Here is an 18,488-nt window from a genome sequence, read left to right as displayed (position 1 = left end):
TAAGCTGGTTTGCCAACCACCAATAAACACCAAAGAAGAAGACGACGACAACGACGACGACGAAGAAGAAGAACAACCGTTTGAACGAACCGACTCGGCACAACGAGTCAAACAAACTGTAGTGTCTGAAATCGCCCACTCGTTCACTCATTCACTATTTCCTAATATAGTGAATGGCAGTGAGCGCACTATATTTCAACAGTGAGTAAACAAAATGAGTGAGCGATTTCAGACGCTGACGTAAATTCCATGCGTCAGAGAGCACTCGGGAGCTGTCGCAGACATTTCGTCATAAACATTTCGCCTGTGTGGCTTCATGAATTTTATCATCTCTGTAATCTTTATATAGTTTATATATATATATATATATATATATATATATATATATATATATATATATACTTTTATAATAGGCAATTAAATGTTTTATTTTTGCATTAATAAAAAATGAATCATAATTCAATGATCATAATACAATTAATCTTTTCACAACTGTTCATTTGTTATGATTATTAAAATAATGATAAATAGGAAATAATTCAACTTGTCATGTTTATATTTTATTTTTCATAAAAAGATAATAGAACTGTTTACTCTATATGTCATTGAAGATAAAAAAGAATGAAAACGCTACTGTTATAATTTACAATCAATATAAATTATATATATATATATATATATATATATATATATATATATATATATATATATATATATATATAATATAAATAGTGCCGACACCCGAAATAGTGCACTATTTAGTGAATGGGGGCGGTTTCGGACACAGCTTAGGTCTGAGTGACGTCACTGAGCACACATCGCCGCGTGCATTCGCATCGAGCTGAACAGATGAAATAATTAATTACGAGCAGTTTAGGCGGTCCTTATAATTGTTTTAATATTTTGCAAATGTCCATTGTGTTTGCTAACAGTTGGGGCTGGCTGTTGGACTCCTGCTCTCACATTGATGAGGGTTTGCAGTACTGTATGAATGCTTTTGATGGGCATGCAAATACCCGATTCTTCAAATGCAGTTTTAAGAGACACTATTTTGATATATCGAGACCCCATATTACAGCTAAACAAAACACAGATGCCTTAACCAGCGAGTGTCTGTTAGTTACGCAGAGATCTGCCAATGGCGAACATGCAAAGATTGATCTAAAGACACGAAAGGTAGGCAACCGAGAGAACAGCACAAAGCAAGACAGTCACACATTTATTATAATTTTTTTATGATATACTGTGCTAGATTGTTTCCACTATCTCTGGAGATGCTTACAGGTCGTTTTTTATTGACAGAAACGAAAGCGAAAGCAGCGTGATCTGAATACAGGAGAGTTAAATGCCCATGCATATCATGAAAAGGTAATAATAGCCAATTTTTACTTCTCTCGTGCATTAACCTTAGCCAAAAATCCTTAAAGTGATAGTTCACACAAAAATGAAAATTCAGTCATTGTTTACTCACCCCTGTGTTGTTATAACCCTATATGACTTTCTTTCTTTTTCTTAACACTAATGGAGAAATTGTGAAAAAACTTTGTGCTCAGTGATGTCATACAATGGCAGTTTATGGTGACCACCTCTTCAAGCTTCAAAAGAACGTAAAAGTATAATTCAGAAGTCTAATAAATTATTCCACAAGACTCATGATTGTTATGAAAGCGTATGATAAGGTTTGGTTAGAAACAAACTGAAATCTAATGTGTTATTTAGTGAAAATATCCACTGACCATTGATCTCCTGTGCACGTTCACGATAGGGCACGAGAGCAACAGTTCACGCAGCGACATTGGGGCGTTCAAGCAAAAGCTTGTTTTGTTTATTTAAAAACAGGTCCTCCACAGCGATAGCGATAACAGAACACAACACAACTGTACACAAAACAGAGAAGAGAACTTATTAAACATGTCTGAAGAGTTTGCAGTCGAAGAATTGATGCATTTCTATGCCCAGCCTTTTTTTTTTTTTTTTTACGTTTTAGGCCAGTTCACAGGACGGAGTTACCCACGTGATACAGAAAATAAAAAACAAGCGATCGATAGAATGTACCGTCGCTTGTCACTGCTGGTTAGGACAAAACTCTGATTACCATAGAAAATATACCTTTTATCATGTGTCATTTGCCGTCAGGTTAGTACACGGTGTGACTATGGCTGCCTGTAGCCTCCTCTATGTTTCTGTTTGATTTACGAATACTGCGTTCAAAAAAAATAAGGCTGGGCATAGAAACGCATCAATTCTTCGATTACAAACTCTTCAGACATGTTTAGTAAGTTCTATTCTCTGTTTTGTGTGCAGCTGTGTTGTGTTCTGTTGTCACTATCGCTGTGGCAGACCCTGGGGCGTAGATTCTGGATGGGGGTGGGGGCGGGGGGAATATAGGTAACCCCCCCCAATAATCAAAACAAACAATTACAACCCACCCCATATTTATACCAGGATCAATGTTCAACAAATCTATGCTGTTGGGAGGACCTGTTTTAGATAAAACAAGTTTTCTATTAAACACCCCAATGTCGAGATGGGCCACGTGAAGTGTTGCTCTCGTACCCTATCATGAACGTGCACATGAGATCAACAGTCAGTGGACATTTTTACTAAATAATACATTAGATTTTGGTTTGTTTCTCACCAAAACTTATCGTATGCTTTCATAACAATCACAAGTCTCATGGAATAATTTATTAGACTTCTGAATTATACTTTTGTGTACTTTTGAAGCTTGAAGAGGTGGTCACCATAAACTGCTATTGTATGACATCACTGAGCACAAAGTTTTTTCACAATTTCTCCCTTTTGTGTTAAGAAAAAGAAAAAAGTCATACAGGGTTAGAACAACACAGGTGTGAGTAAACAATGACTGAATTTTCATTTTTGGGTGAACTAATCCTTTAAGAAATACGTGCAGGATTCCTATTGGAATATCATAATTTTCTAATAATGTCATAATTTGAAACCAATCCTAATGCTATCAAATAGGCAAAGAATCCTCTAAGAATCAAGTAAGATCCTAATTTCTGAAATAGGATTTTTGTTGTAAGATGGTGGAAAAGGTTGATAACTGATTAATCGGCCGATAGTTTAAAAAAAAAATTTTCTTTATCTTTGCATACTTTGACAGGTACAGACATAGAGGCTACAAGAGTCCAAAACAAATAAAATCCCAGATGCAATTTATTTGATTTGGTGCTGAAGGCATGACTTAACTATAAAGAAGCTAAATTAAGCCTTTTATAGATTATATATTCACCAGATAAAGGGTTTTGTTTATATATAAGCTATATATGGTCTATTAGCTTGGCACATCTTGACTTGGGAATATTTTCCCACTCTTCTTTGCAAAAATGTTCCAGATCTGTCAAATTGCGAGGGCATCTCCTGTGTACGGCCCTCTTAAGGTCCCCCCACAGATTTTCTATAGGATTCAGGTCTGGGCTCTGGCTGGGCCATTTCAAAACATTCATCTTTTTTTGCTGAATCATTGTCATGCTGAAAGGTGAAAGATCTCTTCATTTTCAGCTTTCTAGCAGATGCCAGAAGGTTCTGTGCCACATTTGACTGGTATTTGGAGCTATTCATGATTCCCTCCACCTTCACTAAAGCCCCAGTTCCAGCTGAAGAAAAGCAGCCCCAAAGCATGATGCTGCTACCACCATGCTTCACCGTGGGTATGGTGTTCTTTTGCTGATGTGCGGTTTTGTTTTTGCGCCAAACTTATCTTTTACAATTTTGGGCAAAAATTTCAAACTTGGTCTCATCAGACCATAACACATTTTTCCACATGGTTTTGGGAGAATGGATATATGTTTTTGCAAAGTTTATCTGGGCTTGGATGTTTTTTTTTCATCAGAAAATGCTTGGACTTGCCCCCCTGCCCCCCTGCCCCATAGCCCAGACAGGATATACGGGAGATAGTTGTCACATGTAGGGAGCAACCAGTACTTGCCAGAAAGAGCTGCAGCTCCTTTAATGTTGCTGTAGGCCTCTTGACAGCCTCCCTGACCAGTTTTCTCTTTGTCTTATCAATTTTGGAGGGACGTCCTGTTCTTGATAATGTCACTGTTGTGCCATACTTTCTCCACTTGTTGATGACTGTCTTCACTGTGTTCCATGGTATATCTAATGCCTTGGACATTTTTTTGTAGCCCTCACCTGAGCGATACCTTTCAACAATGAGATCCCGTTGATGCTTTGTAAGCTCTTTGTGGCCCATGGCTCTTGTAGTAGCATGCAACCAAGAAGATGTCAGAAAAATCCTACAAGAACAGCTGAGATTTATTTGGAGTCACTTCAGGTGAAGACAGTTGTGTACTGTTTCACATGAGCTTGATGATTGGTTGATTCTGAACACAGAATATAAATATATATATATATATATATATATATATATATATATATATTCACCAGATGAGGTTTAATGAGGAATAAGGTTTGTTATTATTATTCACAAGATATGAAGTTGGAGACACAATGTATGTGCTGACGGGGCACGTTTTCTTTGTATGCCCTCGCTTCAATTAAGAATACTTGATTATCTAATCAAAATAAAAAAATATGAATGAATAATCTCAATAATGAAAGATTTCAGTACTGCAAATCGACCACATAGGAATTAATATTAAAATGAAATTTAAATAGTAATAAATTAATACAAATTCGGCAACTATCAGCATACATTTTTGCCAATAACTGATAGTTCCAAAAAGCAACTATCGGCACCAATTAATCGGTAAAACCGATATATCGGTCTGCCTCTACTGAATACTGCTTACTAGTTAAAAAGTAACAGTATGCAATATGCAACAATACATATTTCAAACAGTAGTATGCTACATTGTTGTCACATGACCTTACTGCGTTTCTGCGAAGTGGCATCCAGTTATTATTTTTTATTTTGTATTGTAGTCCAATTTTGTGTATAAATGTTCTGAAAAACTCCAATGAAATTAAAGAGTCAAAGAAAAAGATGTTTAAAACGATGGCTGAGAAAACTTCTGGACAATGTCAGAAGTTAACTTTACCATTAAAGGGCAATATTTGCCCCCAGATTTGATTTGCAGGGGTGTTTTTTATTTTTTTTTTTTTAACCATATAAAAAATGTATTCTGTAACTATTTATTTATTTATTTTTGTCTAATTCATCTATATTAAAAATGTATCATAAATTCTCAATTTATGAGATAATGAGTATAACTAGCTATAACCTAGAGTATAACCCTCTCTCTTTCTGTCCCCTTTCCACTCTCATTGGCCTTTCTTGGTCTTTTCTCAGATCCGGTCAGTGGTTTTGGAGGGTTCACAGTCTCTTGTTGAAGCCGGTTGTAAATGTGGATACTTGACGGGGGGTTTGACTGTAGTGCCCTCTGAACTCATGCCAGTACAGGAGTGCCAGCTGGCTGCATTATGTGACATGGCCAAACAGCTCCCATTGACAGATGATTCTACAGCAGCACCAGTACAGACACTGAATAGAGATGATCTGGACGCGCCGCTTGATTTATTCTCTTACATCACCGAAAACCCATACGACTGTGCTTATGAGGTCACATTAATGAGGGAGAGATATCTGTTGCCCCCTCGCAGCCGTTTCCTGCTGTCTGACATCACACGTATACAGCCACTGGTCAACTGTGAGTTCAGTCACTATTCTATCTCATTATTATTAATACATGTAACACAATACAATACAGATTAAAATGGGTTTAAATGTGGATCAGAGGAACAGCTTCGTGACAATATCATAAAGATTCTACTGTAGTATACTGGGACACAGTAACAGTGTTTACATGCACAAGAATATTTCTATGTTCAAATGAATATTCTGTCATCATTTACACACCCTCATGTTGTTCCAACCCCGTTTGACTTTCTTTCCTCTGTTGGAATACAAAAGGAGATGTTTAACTAAAGTCAGGACATTCTCTGTATTGTAAGAAGATTTTAAGATATTTATATTCCAGATCAGAAATATTGTGCAGCTAAGTGGTGAAGCCTAGTAGCAGCAAGTGAAGTTTGTGTATTGGCATTCTACTGCTTTTCCTACAATGCCAGGATGTACAAGGTTGAATTTCCGAATTTGCAAATTGAAATATAATGGACAAAATATTACCTGTCGAATAATAATAAATAACCTCCCAAAGTTCAGTTCCAAAAATACAAGTAAATTTTTTTTTTTTTTTTTTTTTTTGCATTTCATCTTAATCATTAAATTTTTTATGATGTGCAAAATGTTTTCTTAAATATACAGTTGAAGTCAGACCGTCGTTTAGGACAACTACTTTGTGCATGACACAAGTAATTTTTCCAACAATTGTTTACAGACAGAATGTTTCACTTTTAATTGACTATATCACAATTCCAGTGGGTCAGAAATTTACATACAATAAGTTAACGGTGCCTTTAAGCAGCTTGGAAAATGTAAGAAACTTTTGTCAAGCAGTTAGCTTCTGAAAAGCTAATTGGAGTCAATTGGAGGTGCACCTCTGGATGTATTTTAAGGCCTACCTTCAAACTCAGTCCCTCTTTGCTTGACATCATGGGAAAATCAAAAGAAATCAGCCAAGACCTCAGAAAAAAATTGTGGACCTCCACAAGACTGGTTCATCCTTGGGAGCAATTTCCTAATGGCTGAAGGTATTACATGTTCATCTTTACAAACAATAATACTTAAGTATAAACACCATGGGACCACACAGCCATCATACCGCTCAGGAAGGAGATGTATTCTGTCTCCTAGAGATGAACGTAGTTTGGTGCGAAAAGTGCAGAACAATCCCAGACCAACAGCAAAAGACCTTGTGAAGATGCTGGAGGAAACAGTTAGACAAGTATCTATATCCACAGTAAAACGAGTCCTATATCGACATAAACTGAAAGGCTGCTCAGCAAGGAAGAAGCTACTGCTCCAAAACCACCATAAAAAAGCCGGAATACAGTTTGCAAGTGCACATGTGGGCAAAGATCTTACTTTTTGGAGAAATGTCCTCTGGTCTGATGAAACAAAATTGCCATAATGACCATCGTTATGTTTGGAGGAAAAAGGGTGAGGCTTGCAAGCCGAAGAACACCATCCCAACCGTGAAGCATGGGGATGGCAGCATCATGTTGCGGGGGTGCTTTGCTGCAGGAGGGACTGGTGCACTTCACCAAATAGCAAAAAATGGCATCATGAGGAAGGAAAATTATGTGGATGTATTGAAGCAACATCTCAAGACATCAGCCAGGAAGTTAAAGCTTGGTCATAATGGGTCTTCCAAATGGACAATGACCCCAAGCATACCTCCAAAGCTGAGGCAAAATGGCTTAAGGACAACAAAGTCAAGGTATTGGAGTGGCCATCACAAAGCCCTGACCTCAATCCGATAGAAAATTTGTGGGCAGAACTGAAAAAGCGTGTGCGTGGAAGGAGGCCTTCAAACCTGACTCAGTTACACCAGTTCTGTCTGGAGGAATGGGCCAAAATTCCAGCAACTTATTGTGAGAAGCTTGTGGAAGGCTACCCAAAACATTTTACCCAAGTTAAACAATTTAAAGCCAATGCTACCAAATACTAACAAAGTGTATGTAAACTTCTGACCCACTGGGAATGTGATGAAAGAAATAAAAGCTGAAATAAATCATTCTTTCTACTATTATTCTGACATTTCACATTCTTAAAATAAAGTAGTGATCCTAACTGACCTAAGACAGGGAATGTTTTCTATGATTAAATGTCAAGAATTGTGAAAAACTGAGTTTAAATGTACAGTTGTGCTCAAAAGTTTGCATACCCTTGGAGAATTGGTAATATATGTACCATTTTTATAGAAAACATGAGTGAGCAGGCAAAACACATTTCTTTTATTTCTTATGGGATTCATATTCAACTGTAGGTTATAACAGAATGGCACAATCATAAAACATGGCAACAATGAAAAAAATGAAATGACCCCTGTTCAAAAGTCTGCATACCCTTAGTTCTTAATACTGTGTATTGCCCCCTTTAGCATCAATGACAGCATGCAGTCTTTTGTAATAGTTGTCTATGAGGCCCCAAATTCTTGCAGGTGGTATAGCTGCCCATTCGTCTTGGCAAAATGCCTCCAGGTCATGCAAAGTCTTTGGTCATCTTGCATGAACCGCACGTTTGAGATCTCCCCAGAGTGGCTCGATGATATTAAGGTCAGGAGACTGTGATGGCCACTCCAGAACCTTCACCTTTTTCTGCTGTAACCACTGGAGGGTCAACTTGGCCTTGTGCTTAGGGTCATTGTCATGCTGGAAAGTCCAAAAGCGTCCCATGCGCAGCTTTCATGCAGAAGAATGTAAATTGTCTGCCAGTATTTTCTGATAACAGGCTGCATTCATCTTGCCATCAATTTTCACAAGATTCCCTGTGCCTTTAGAGCTCACATACCCCCAAAACATCAGTGAGCCACCACCATGCTTCACAGTGGTGATGGTATTCTTTTCACTATAGGCCTTGTTGACCCCTCTCCAAACATAGCGCTTATGGTTGTGACCATATTACAAATTACAGTGTGCCAGAAGCTGTGAGGGGTGTCAAGGTGTTGTCGGGCATATTGTAACCGGGCTTTTTTGTGGCATTGGCGCAGTAAAGGCTTCTTTCTGGCAACTCGACCATGCAGCTCATTTTTGTTCAAGTATCGTCGTATTGTGCTCCTTGAAACAACCACACCATCTTTTTCCAGAGCAGCCTGTATTTCTCCTGAGGTTACCTGTGGGTTTTTCTTTGTATCCCGAACAATTCTTCTGGCGGTTGTGGCTGAAATCTTTCTTGGTCTACCTGACCTTGGCTTGGTATCAAGAGATCCCCGAATTTTCCACTTCTTAATAAGTGATTGAACAGTACTCACTGGCATTTTCAAGGCTTTGGATATCTTTTTATATCCTTTTCCATCTTTATAAAGTTCCATTACCTTGTTACACAGGTCTTTTGACAGTTCTTTTCTGCTCCCCATGGCTCAGTATCTAGCCTGCTCAGTGCATCCACATGAGAGCTAACAAACTCATTGACTATTTATACACAGACATTAATTGCAATTTAAAAAGCCACAGGTGTGGGAAATTAACCTTTAATTGCCATTTAAACAAGTGTGTGTCACCTTGTGTGTCTGTAACAAGGCCAAACATTCAAGGGTATGTAAACTTTTGATCAGGGCCATTTGGGTGATTTCTGTTATCATTATGATTTAAAAAGGAGTCAAACAACTATGTGATAATAAATGGCTTCATATGATCACTAGCCTTAAATAAAAGACAGTTTTTTTGCATGATCAGTCATATTTTCAAAATCAATGCCAAAATTTCACAATTTCTGCCAGGGTATGCAAACTTTTGAGCACAACTGTATTTGTCTAAGGTGTATGTAAACTTCTGACTTCATCTGTACATATATACAATATAATTAATTATATCTTAAATATACAACCATATGAAATAGCATCCTCAAAAAATGCAAGCACTGTTAATGCAATGCGTTTATTTTTGTTTCAATGATATTTGTCATAAATACACTTACATAGAAAAGATGTAATCTTTCAGGACCACAATGCTAATTAAACATTTCCATGTTGCACTTTAAAATATGTAATAATCTACTGTAACTAGTATTATTGCTTTCGATTAGCTTTTTCATCAGAGGAAGATTAGAGACAATAAAGAATCTGCACACCAGGTGTAAACATTAAATTAGTAATACTAAAAATGAGATGTGAGGCTTTAGTGTGAAGATCCACAATCAGATAGAATATACTGAAGAATTAATTACATATATGATTAAAGCTAGAATGATAATCGGTTTGACCGATATTTTTAACCGATATTTACACTTTTCCACATAATCAGTTATCGTTTTTTTAATATCAGGTTTACCGACAAAGTTAGACTCAAAAGACTTTAAATCGTAAATATGAATTAAGTGAGGGGCTTTGCACAAGTGTATATTACAACTTAAACCAGTTAAATTAGTTGTTTGTAGTGGAAAAAAATATTACTTTGCTCAATATTACCGGTAGTTTCACCTTCAGAGGTTAGTGATACATAATTAAAAGATGTTATTATGCATAAAAGCAAAAATTAAACATGAATAGCATATCGTATTGGTCATTAAAAACAATCCTGATCGATCCCTATACTGTATGTGGCAAACAAATTGTGTAGAAGTGCACAAAAAAGGGTGATATTGCACATCTGGAGTGTGGACGCCTTATTGTTTATTCGGTAACACTTTACAATAAGGTTCCATTTGTTAACAACATTAGTTAACATGAACAAACAATGAACTACACTTTAACAGCATGTATTAATCTTAGTTAATGTTAATTTCAGCATATGGTAATACATTTTTAAAATCAGTTACTGGTATATGTTAACATTAGTTAATGCACTATGAACTTACAATGAACAATTGTATTCTTATGAACTAACATAAACAAAGATTAATAAATGCTGTTAAACATAAATTGTTCATTGTTAGTTCATGAGGCCTAATGCATTTACTAAGTTAATGAATGGAACCTTATTGTAAAGTGTTACCGTTTATTCTTATTTACTCTTTATGATTTGACTATTAACCCCTTAAACTCTGGTGCATTTTTGGGCTGCTGCCCGCAATTTTTCACACTCAAAAATAAAAGCTCACCATTCACACATATAGTGGACTTTTTTTTTTTTTTAAGAACCACCCAAATAAATAAAGACTCCAGTTATTCATAAATAATATTGTATGTATTTATAATCTTATGATAAACCCTTTTATATATATATATATATATATATATATATATATATATATATATATATATATATATATATATTTATTTATTTATTTATTTATTTTTTTTGTTGTCCTGACTTTGTAAACATGTAATTCTGGTTCTGTTCACTCTACCTCACTTTGAAAAGTCTCATTTTATTCCACTAGGTGGCAGAAAGCACTAGGAAAAAATAAATTCTCTATCACATTCTATCAGAATATACAGAATTGAAATGTAAGTGGTGCTCTTACGCATTTTAGCCCTCACAGATGTGCTCGTCCATTGACATTCAGTCTAATTTTTAGTCCAAGCACCACCCTTGTTGTTTCATTGAATATCTCGGCCTCTGAATGGACTAGAAGCTCAATCTAGGTGTCATTAGAAAGCTGAAATCCTCCCAGTGATGATATATAACATTTCATCATCAATAGTCTAAAACATTTGTTCTGATGATTTGTTTACCATTCTTTTCCTGCTGGTTGGCATATTTTGTTCTGGACATCTAAGTCATAACATTGGATTATACAGCCAAGCAAGCTCAGAGACAAGTAAAAAAATAGCTCATGTTTTAGAAAATTCCTAAGGTAAAAGCAGATATAAAGTTTTTGGCTACTTGGGCTTACAGCAGCACAAAAGAGACGTTTGTATTTGATGATTTACAGAAATCATATTTCACTTTGTGATTCTTTTGAAAATCTTTCGAACTGTGGTATTAGGGCAACAAAATAAACTGAACAGTCACAGTCCTGAGAATGAGAGCTTTCATTTGATATATGATTTTACATTTATGTACTATGTGACAGACTTTTATTTTCATATAAATATTTCTACCCCATTACCTCTAGGGGTGCTAATTTACAATGCGAATGATTTGAGGCCATTATTTTATGTAACATAAATGCAGAAGTGATGGTTATCTCAAAGTTCAGATTCTAAGCTTTCAAATGATACCTCATATGCCTGACGGGGACTTTATGTTAGGGCTGTCAAATTAAAACTCGAAATTAGTATCTTCTTCAAATTTAAGAAGAAAATTCACATTCGGATGTTAAAACTGTGCATTCGAATTTTGGATGTGTGCCAAGCGCTGACGATGACTTCAGATCGATTAGATTCTTGTGATAAAAAAGGCTAGACACAGCACAACAAATACAGTTTAATAGAAAGCAGGTGTCTCGAGACACTTTTAAAAGTTCTTTTTAACTAGAAACAGCATCGAAAAAACAGTGCTCCTGCACGAGACACTGAATAAACAAAAACAAAGCAAAACTAAGACGTTCGTCTAGCGCAGTTTACATAGAAAAACAAATGGATGGTTGCAAAAGCGTTTGGTGTGAGCAGCCCCTTACAGTAGGTGGAGGTACTTGGCTGTTGCGTCTTGCTCTCTTATAAGCATTTCTCAGATTAAGCAATGAGTTTTTTAAATGCTTTGTCAGGAAAGATGTTCAACTTGGAAATGTGTCTGTTTGAACAGCCCCTGGCCTGTGCTCAAAGTCTGAGCCGCTTCACCACCGAGTTCAGCCGAATACCACTGCTATCTTTGAATATTGTTACTCTACATACAACTGTACTGAATAAAAATCAGTGTGGTATTTCTCTGTAATTATGAAGCTCGAGTCTGGTGTAGTATACTGTGGCATCAATGCCAGTGTTAACACCATGTGGACTGCCTATTGAAGTGTTTATCCTGCTCATTTTACTTTTGACTTAACATTTGAAAATATGGACCAACTAAAACTTATTTATTTTATGCACATTAGTTGAAAATGGAATGTTCTTTTTTTTTTTTTAACAGCCAGGAATGTTCTTTGCAATAATTTAATGGTGCTGTATGGTTTATGCATTTTAATGTGCCCTCTTGTGGACTAAGGAAAAAACATCAGTTTAAAAATCAGCAAACTTTGAAAATATTTAAGGTAAAAATTCAAATGTAGTTTTTCTGCCCAATTGACAGCACTACTTTACGTTTTAAACGTTAACTTTTTTGTGATATAGGTGGAGACAAATTTGACCTCATAGTCCTTGATCCACCCTGGGAGAATAAATCTGTCAAAAGAAGCAACAGGTAGACGTATACAAGCTCTCTCCGCATACATCACATTTACACTACATTTTAATTATGTATCTGTAACTGTTATACAGCTATGAAATTAGTAATTTTCAATCTGTAATGACAAACAGCTGAAGTTTGTCCACATACTCACAGATATCTTTTGATTGACAGATACAGTTCCCTGCCGTCCTCTCAGCTCAAGCAGCTTCCTGTACGCTCATTGGCTGCCCCAGGATGTGTGGTGGTTACCTGGGTAACTAACCGTGCACAGCACCTGCGTTTCGTCAGAGAAGAGCTCTACCCGCATTGGGGAGTGGAAGGGCTGGCGGAGTGGCTCTGGGTCAAGGTATACACACACACACCTACACAAATGCACAAGTGAAGTAAAAGTACTCTTAACACAAAGTATGGCAAAAAGTATCATGTGAAAGTGATAGTTGGAAAAGTTGGGGGAAAAAAATGGAAATTCTGTCATCATTTAACACGGATAGCCTCAGTCGCTATTCACTTTCATTGCATCGGTTTTCCATAAAATGAAAGTGAATGGTGACTGAGACTGAACATTCTGCCTAACATCTCCTTTTGTGTTCCATGGAAGAAAGAATGATGAGTAAATGATGACAGAATTTTAATTTATTGGTGAACTGTCCCTTTAAGTAACATTAGACAACACTGCTCAGCAGGATTTTACATTTGATTGGCTGTTTCTGTAGGTGACCTGCTCAGGAGAGTTTGTGTTTCCTCTGGACTCTCAACACAAGAAGCCATATGAAGTGCTGGTGTTAGGCAGGTATCCATGCAGCGCTGACCACACAGTCAGGTAATGTTCATTTGTATATCTTATCTTCCATCTTTGTTTATAAAGGACTTATATAACGTTCAACAATGACAAACCATGGTTTACAGCAAAACTTAGGCAGCTTCGTCAGGCCAAAGAGGATGCTTACCGAAGTGGGGATAAAATCTTTTACAATCAGGCCAGAAACACACTGACAAAAAAGATTAGAGTGGCTAAACGAAGCCACTCTGAGAAGCTGAAAAACAAGTTTTCAGCTAACGACACTGCATCAGTGTGGAGAGGCCTGAAAGACATTACTAACTACAAGACACCATCCTGCAACACTGTAGGGAATCAACAACTGGCTGACGACCTGAATGTGTTTTACTGTAGATTTGAAAAGCCCAGTCTCATACCCCACAGCCAATCTGACCTTCACCTCACACAAACATCAACACCTCCTGCAACCACCCTCCTCACCCCCTCCTGCCACTCAACCTGCACTTAAGATCTATGAAGAGGATGTGTGCGGTGCCTTCCGGAAACAAAAGACGAGGAAAGCACAGGGCCCAGACGGTGTTTCACCCACTTGTCTAAAATCCAGCTGGCCCCCATTTTCACACAGATCTTCAACAGATCACTGGAGCAGTGTGAAGTTACCTGCTGCTTCAAATGCTCCACCATCATCCCTGTCACAAAGAAACCCAAAATCACAGGACTTAATGACTACAGACCCTTCTGTGGTCATGAAGTCATTTGAGAGGCTGGTGTTGGCCCACCTGAAGGACATCACTGGACCCTTTCTGGATCCCCTTCAATTTGCTTAGTGAGCAAACAGGTCTGTGGATGATCCAGTCAACATGGGATTGCATCGTATTCTGTAACATCTAGACAGACCAGGGACATATGCAAGGATCCTTTTTGTGGACTTCAGACAAATGACTGCACCGCCAAGCAACCCACTGTCAAGCTCCTGACACTACTGTCATCGGCCTCATCCAGGATGACGATGAGTCTGCATACAGAAGGTAGGTTGAACAGCTGGCTTTCTGGTGCAGTCAAAACAACCTGGAGCTGGACACACTCAAAACTGTGGAGATGACAGTGGACTTTAGAAGGAACACACCAACATTGACCCCACTCTCCATTCTGAACAGCACTGTGGCAGCAGTGGAGTCATTCAGGTTCCTGGGCACTACCATCTCACAGGACCTGAAGTGGGAGACCCACATTGAAAAAGGCCCAGCAGAGGTTGTACTTCCTTCGCCAGTTGAGGAAGTTCAACCTGCCACAGGCGCTGCTGATACAGTTCTACTCAGCGGTCATTGAGTCTGTCCTCTGCACTATAATAACTGTCTGGTTTGGTTCAGCTACGAAATCGGACATCAGAAGACTACAAATGACAGTTCGGACTGCTGAAAGGATTATTGGTTGCCCCCTGCCCCCCCTTCAAGTACTGTACACTTCCAGAGTGAGTAAAAGGGCTGGAAAAATTACTCTGGACCCCACTTACCCAGCTGTTGCCTTCTGGCAGGTGCTACAGAGCACTGAGCACCAGAACTGTCAGGCACAAGAACAGTTTCTTCCCTCAGGCTATCCATCTCATGAACAGTTAAAACTGCCCAATTGAGCAATAATTATGTACAATACACAGCTTTGTCTATTTATATTTATCCAACCTATCCTACCTTTTCTGCCATTACATTCCCTTGCATTATCTGTATATAACAGATTTGTATATATATATAGGTTTTTTTTGTCTTATTGTATATTTATATATATATATATACTTATATTTCCTATTCATTTTATTCTATTTTTTTTATTATCTCTGTCTTGTTGTTGTATTGTTTGTGCACTGGAAGCTTCTGTCACCAAAACAAATTCCTTGTATGTGTAAGCATACATAGAAATAAAGCTCATTCTGATTCTGATATATTGTATTCTACATGTCTTATTGTGTGTTACAGGTCTTCAACAGAGCTTCCAGAACAACGGCTTCTAATCAGTGTCCCCTCCATATTACACTCTCATAAGCCTTCATTATCAGGTACACTCACAGGGCCGTACCATTAAATTAAAACATTCATAGAACCTCTGCAAACATGACGAGTGTTTTTGTTCTTCTTTTTAACCCTCCTATGGTATTCGGTCATTGACAATGAATAGAAAAGACCAAAAAACAGAGCAATTTTTTTATCTGTCAAATACAATCGATAAATCGGCCACAATGCAGAAAAAAACAGACAGAAATTACAGGGTGAGACTCTAAAACATCCTCAGTGCAAAACATGCACACCCACTCACAAACACACACACAAAAATGAACTGGTGAGACTTTAACACAACGCTTGTCAAATAAAAACAATAAATCAGCCACAATGCTAGGGGTGAGACGATAACACACACACACACACACAGAACCAGGGCATCAATAAGTGGAGCTCTACAGCCATCTTCTCTTGGTCATTGTTGGCATTACAAGCCATCTGTTGTTTTCCATCTGATGACAGCAATCTAACACACACACATATGTTTGCAAAATACATTTTTACTATAGAAAGTTTGAAATTGCAAAATGTTTACTCTGATATTTCTGTTTTATTCTCTAATTGAATTTTCAGAATTTTGCAGTTCATTTCTATTTCTTGATGTTCATTTTCTTGACAGTATTATTGTTCTTAATACAGGGAAAAGGCAAAAACAGATTTGTGAGGAACTGCAACATAATGCATGGTGTAAATCACAAAATAACATTTTCCACATTATTATGAACCTCTAAATTTGCTTTTTGAGCTAAACCTCTGTCTATTTTATTCCAGCTGTGCTGAAGCCGTACATTATTCACCAACCCAAGTGTTTAGAGCTGTTTGCCCGAAGTCTCCAGTGTGATTGGACGAGCTGGGGAAATGAGGTCATCAAGTTCCAACACAGCAGCTATTTTACCAAAGAGACCATTGAAGAGCCAACAAGCACATCTGACACTGCACACGCTCTGTAGACTAAACATTTAAGTTCATGTGTTAATGCGATTTGTTTTAATTAACGTGTCGTAGATTATAACATTTGATCATTTAATAGGTATAGAGCGTGCAAAGGCCACGTAATAGGTTCTTTGTCTCGTCATGCCTGTTATACATAATTCAGACATATTATGTTATTAGTTTGGGATCAGAATCTGTTTACGAACTTCCAATAAGGAAAAAATTACGTTTTTATTCTATATGGATCAGCTTGATTAAATGTGCTAGTATTTGGGTGTTTTTATCTGGATACTTTATTTTAATGTAATTTGTAAGAGAGTGATAAGTTTATAAAAATGCATTTTATGACTCTTTTGTTGCATATGTTTATAGTATTAACTTTTTTTAACTGAAAGTTGATTTTATACATAACTATCGGGTTTTAAGATTGAATATGAACAGCTTTACGAATAGAAATTTCAGAATTGCATACAAACCTCAGTGTTGTTAAAGTCTATGGCCATTTTTGAGGCTACACTTTTGCTACTATCGTGTGAATTATTCTAATATTTCAACTTGTAACAACTAATGCTTGGGGTTTTGTTAATTTTGTCATATGCTGTCAATAGTTTTGACACGTATTCAATAATTCTGCTGTTTTTTATGATCAATGCACCTACACTTTGGGAATCAATTGTTTGACTCCTGTTGTGTTGCTTGGCATATCAAAGTGTAAAATTTGAGTGTTAAAATTGGCAATAAACCTAAAGGAATAGTTGACCCAAAAAATGAAAGTTCTCTCATAATTTACTCACCCTCATGCCATCCCAGATGTGTAAGACTTTCTTTCTTGTGCAGAACACAAATGAAGATGTTTAGAAGAATATTTCAGCTCTGTAGGTTCAATACAATGCAAGTGAATGGTGACCAAAACTTTGAAGCTCCAAAAAGCACATAAAGGCAGCATTAAAGTACTACATACAGTTTAATCAATGTCTTCCGAAGTGTGCGCAAAGTGCTAGATGGCTAGTAAGTGTAATCAAGCTTGAAATAATGATCACCAAGGAGAGTGCTGATGTCAAGATTTACTGTATAGTGAAAAAAAAGTTACATTTTGGTCTGTTTCTCACTCAAAACCAAATAGATCACTTCAGAAGGCATGAATTAAACCACAGGAGTCGTATGGATTACTTTTGTGCTGCATTTATGTGCTTTTTGGAGCTTCAAAGTTCTGGCCACCATTCACTTGCATTGTATGGACCTACAGAGCTGAAGTATTCTTCTGAAAATCTTCATTTGTGTTCTGCAGAAGAAAGAAAGTCATACACATCTGGGATATCATGAGGATGAGTAAATGATGAGAGAATTTTCATTTTTGGGTGAACTAACCTTTTAACATGACTCGCCTTCGCAGCTATGAATATGGTCGTTATATCGTTTCTTTGAATTTAACTTTGTTTAATGTGCTGTTTTAATTATTTAGTCCTGTCAACACTCCAGTGAGTGTACGAGCTTTCTAAAGCTGTTTACCACCAGCTAAGGAAGATAGAGATTTTAATACCATTAGGTTTGTAGAAAGGCTGTTTGTGCATGATGACTGGTGTTAAATGATAGTTTCTGGCTCCATCTGCTGGTTTGATGACAGATATCTGTAGATAAACCTTGCTTGGTCTCCTTCAATTTCTCAGGTTTAATGGATCCTCATTTGTGAAATGTGTGTAGCAAGTCCAAACTAAGAAAGCAAAATGATAAATTCTTTCAAACTTCAAAATGAAAGTTCAATATGTCTGACCAGAATTTATAATGGCCGAATTTGCGTGGAAATCAAATTGTACTGATTTAATGAATTTGACTGAGCAAAGGTGTAACACATAATATAAAAATGGTCTCAAAGCTAAAAATGGGCTAACTCATGCATCAGTTAAAGCTAG

The 18,488-nt window shown here is 37.1% G+C and overlaps 1 protein-coding gene across 1 annotated transcript; it reads left to right on the top strand.

The window, feature by feature from the left end:
- Positions 1-804: 804 nt before the first annotated feature.
- Positions 805-17,378, top strand: mettl4 (methyltransferase 4, N6-adenosine). The gene is made up of 8 exons (XM_051714261.1): positions 805-1,176; positions 1,303-1,368; positions 5,279-5,636; positions 12,759-12,828; positions 12,988-13,162; positions 13,530-13,636; positions 15,565-15,644; positions 16,417-17,378. Exons 1-8 carry the CDS (start codon positions 910-912, stop codon positions 16,593-16,595), a joined length of 1,302 nt encoding a protein of 433 aa, XP_051570221.1. The 5' UTR covers positions 805-909; the 3' UTR covers positions 16,596-17,378.
- The last annotated feature ends 1,110 nt before the right edge of the window (positions 17,379-18,488 follow it).

This window comes from Myxocyprinus asiaticus, chromosome 2 (genome assembly GCF_019703515.2).
Source record: "Myxocyprinus asiaticus isolate MX2 ecotype Aquarium Trade chromosome 2, UBuf_Myxa_2, whole genome shotgun sequence".
In the NCBI taxonomy this organism is placed as follows: Eukaryota; Metazoa; Chordata; class Actinopteri; order Cypriniformes; family Catostomidae; genus Myxocyprinus; species Myxocyprinus asiaticus.
Note: the sequence above shows the minus strand (reverse complement) of the source record. Positions and strands in the feature narration are given on the sequence as shown.

Excerpts from the sequence above, each read along its gene's own strand:
- mettl4 (XM_051714261.1), top strand. The coding sequence starts at position 910 with ATGTCCATTGTGTTTGCTAACAGTTGGGGCTGGCTGTTGGACTCCTGC. Across the intron at positions 1,369-5,278 it reads CCCATGCATATCATGAAAAG|ATCCGGTCAGTGGTTTTGGA; the intron begins GTAATAATAGCC and ends GTCTTTTCTCAG. Across the intron at positions 12,829-12,987 it reads TCTGTCAAAAGAAGCAACAG|ATACAGTTCCCTGCCGTCCT; the intron begins GTAGACGTATAC and ends TTTGATTGACAG.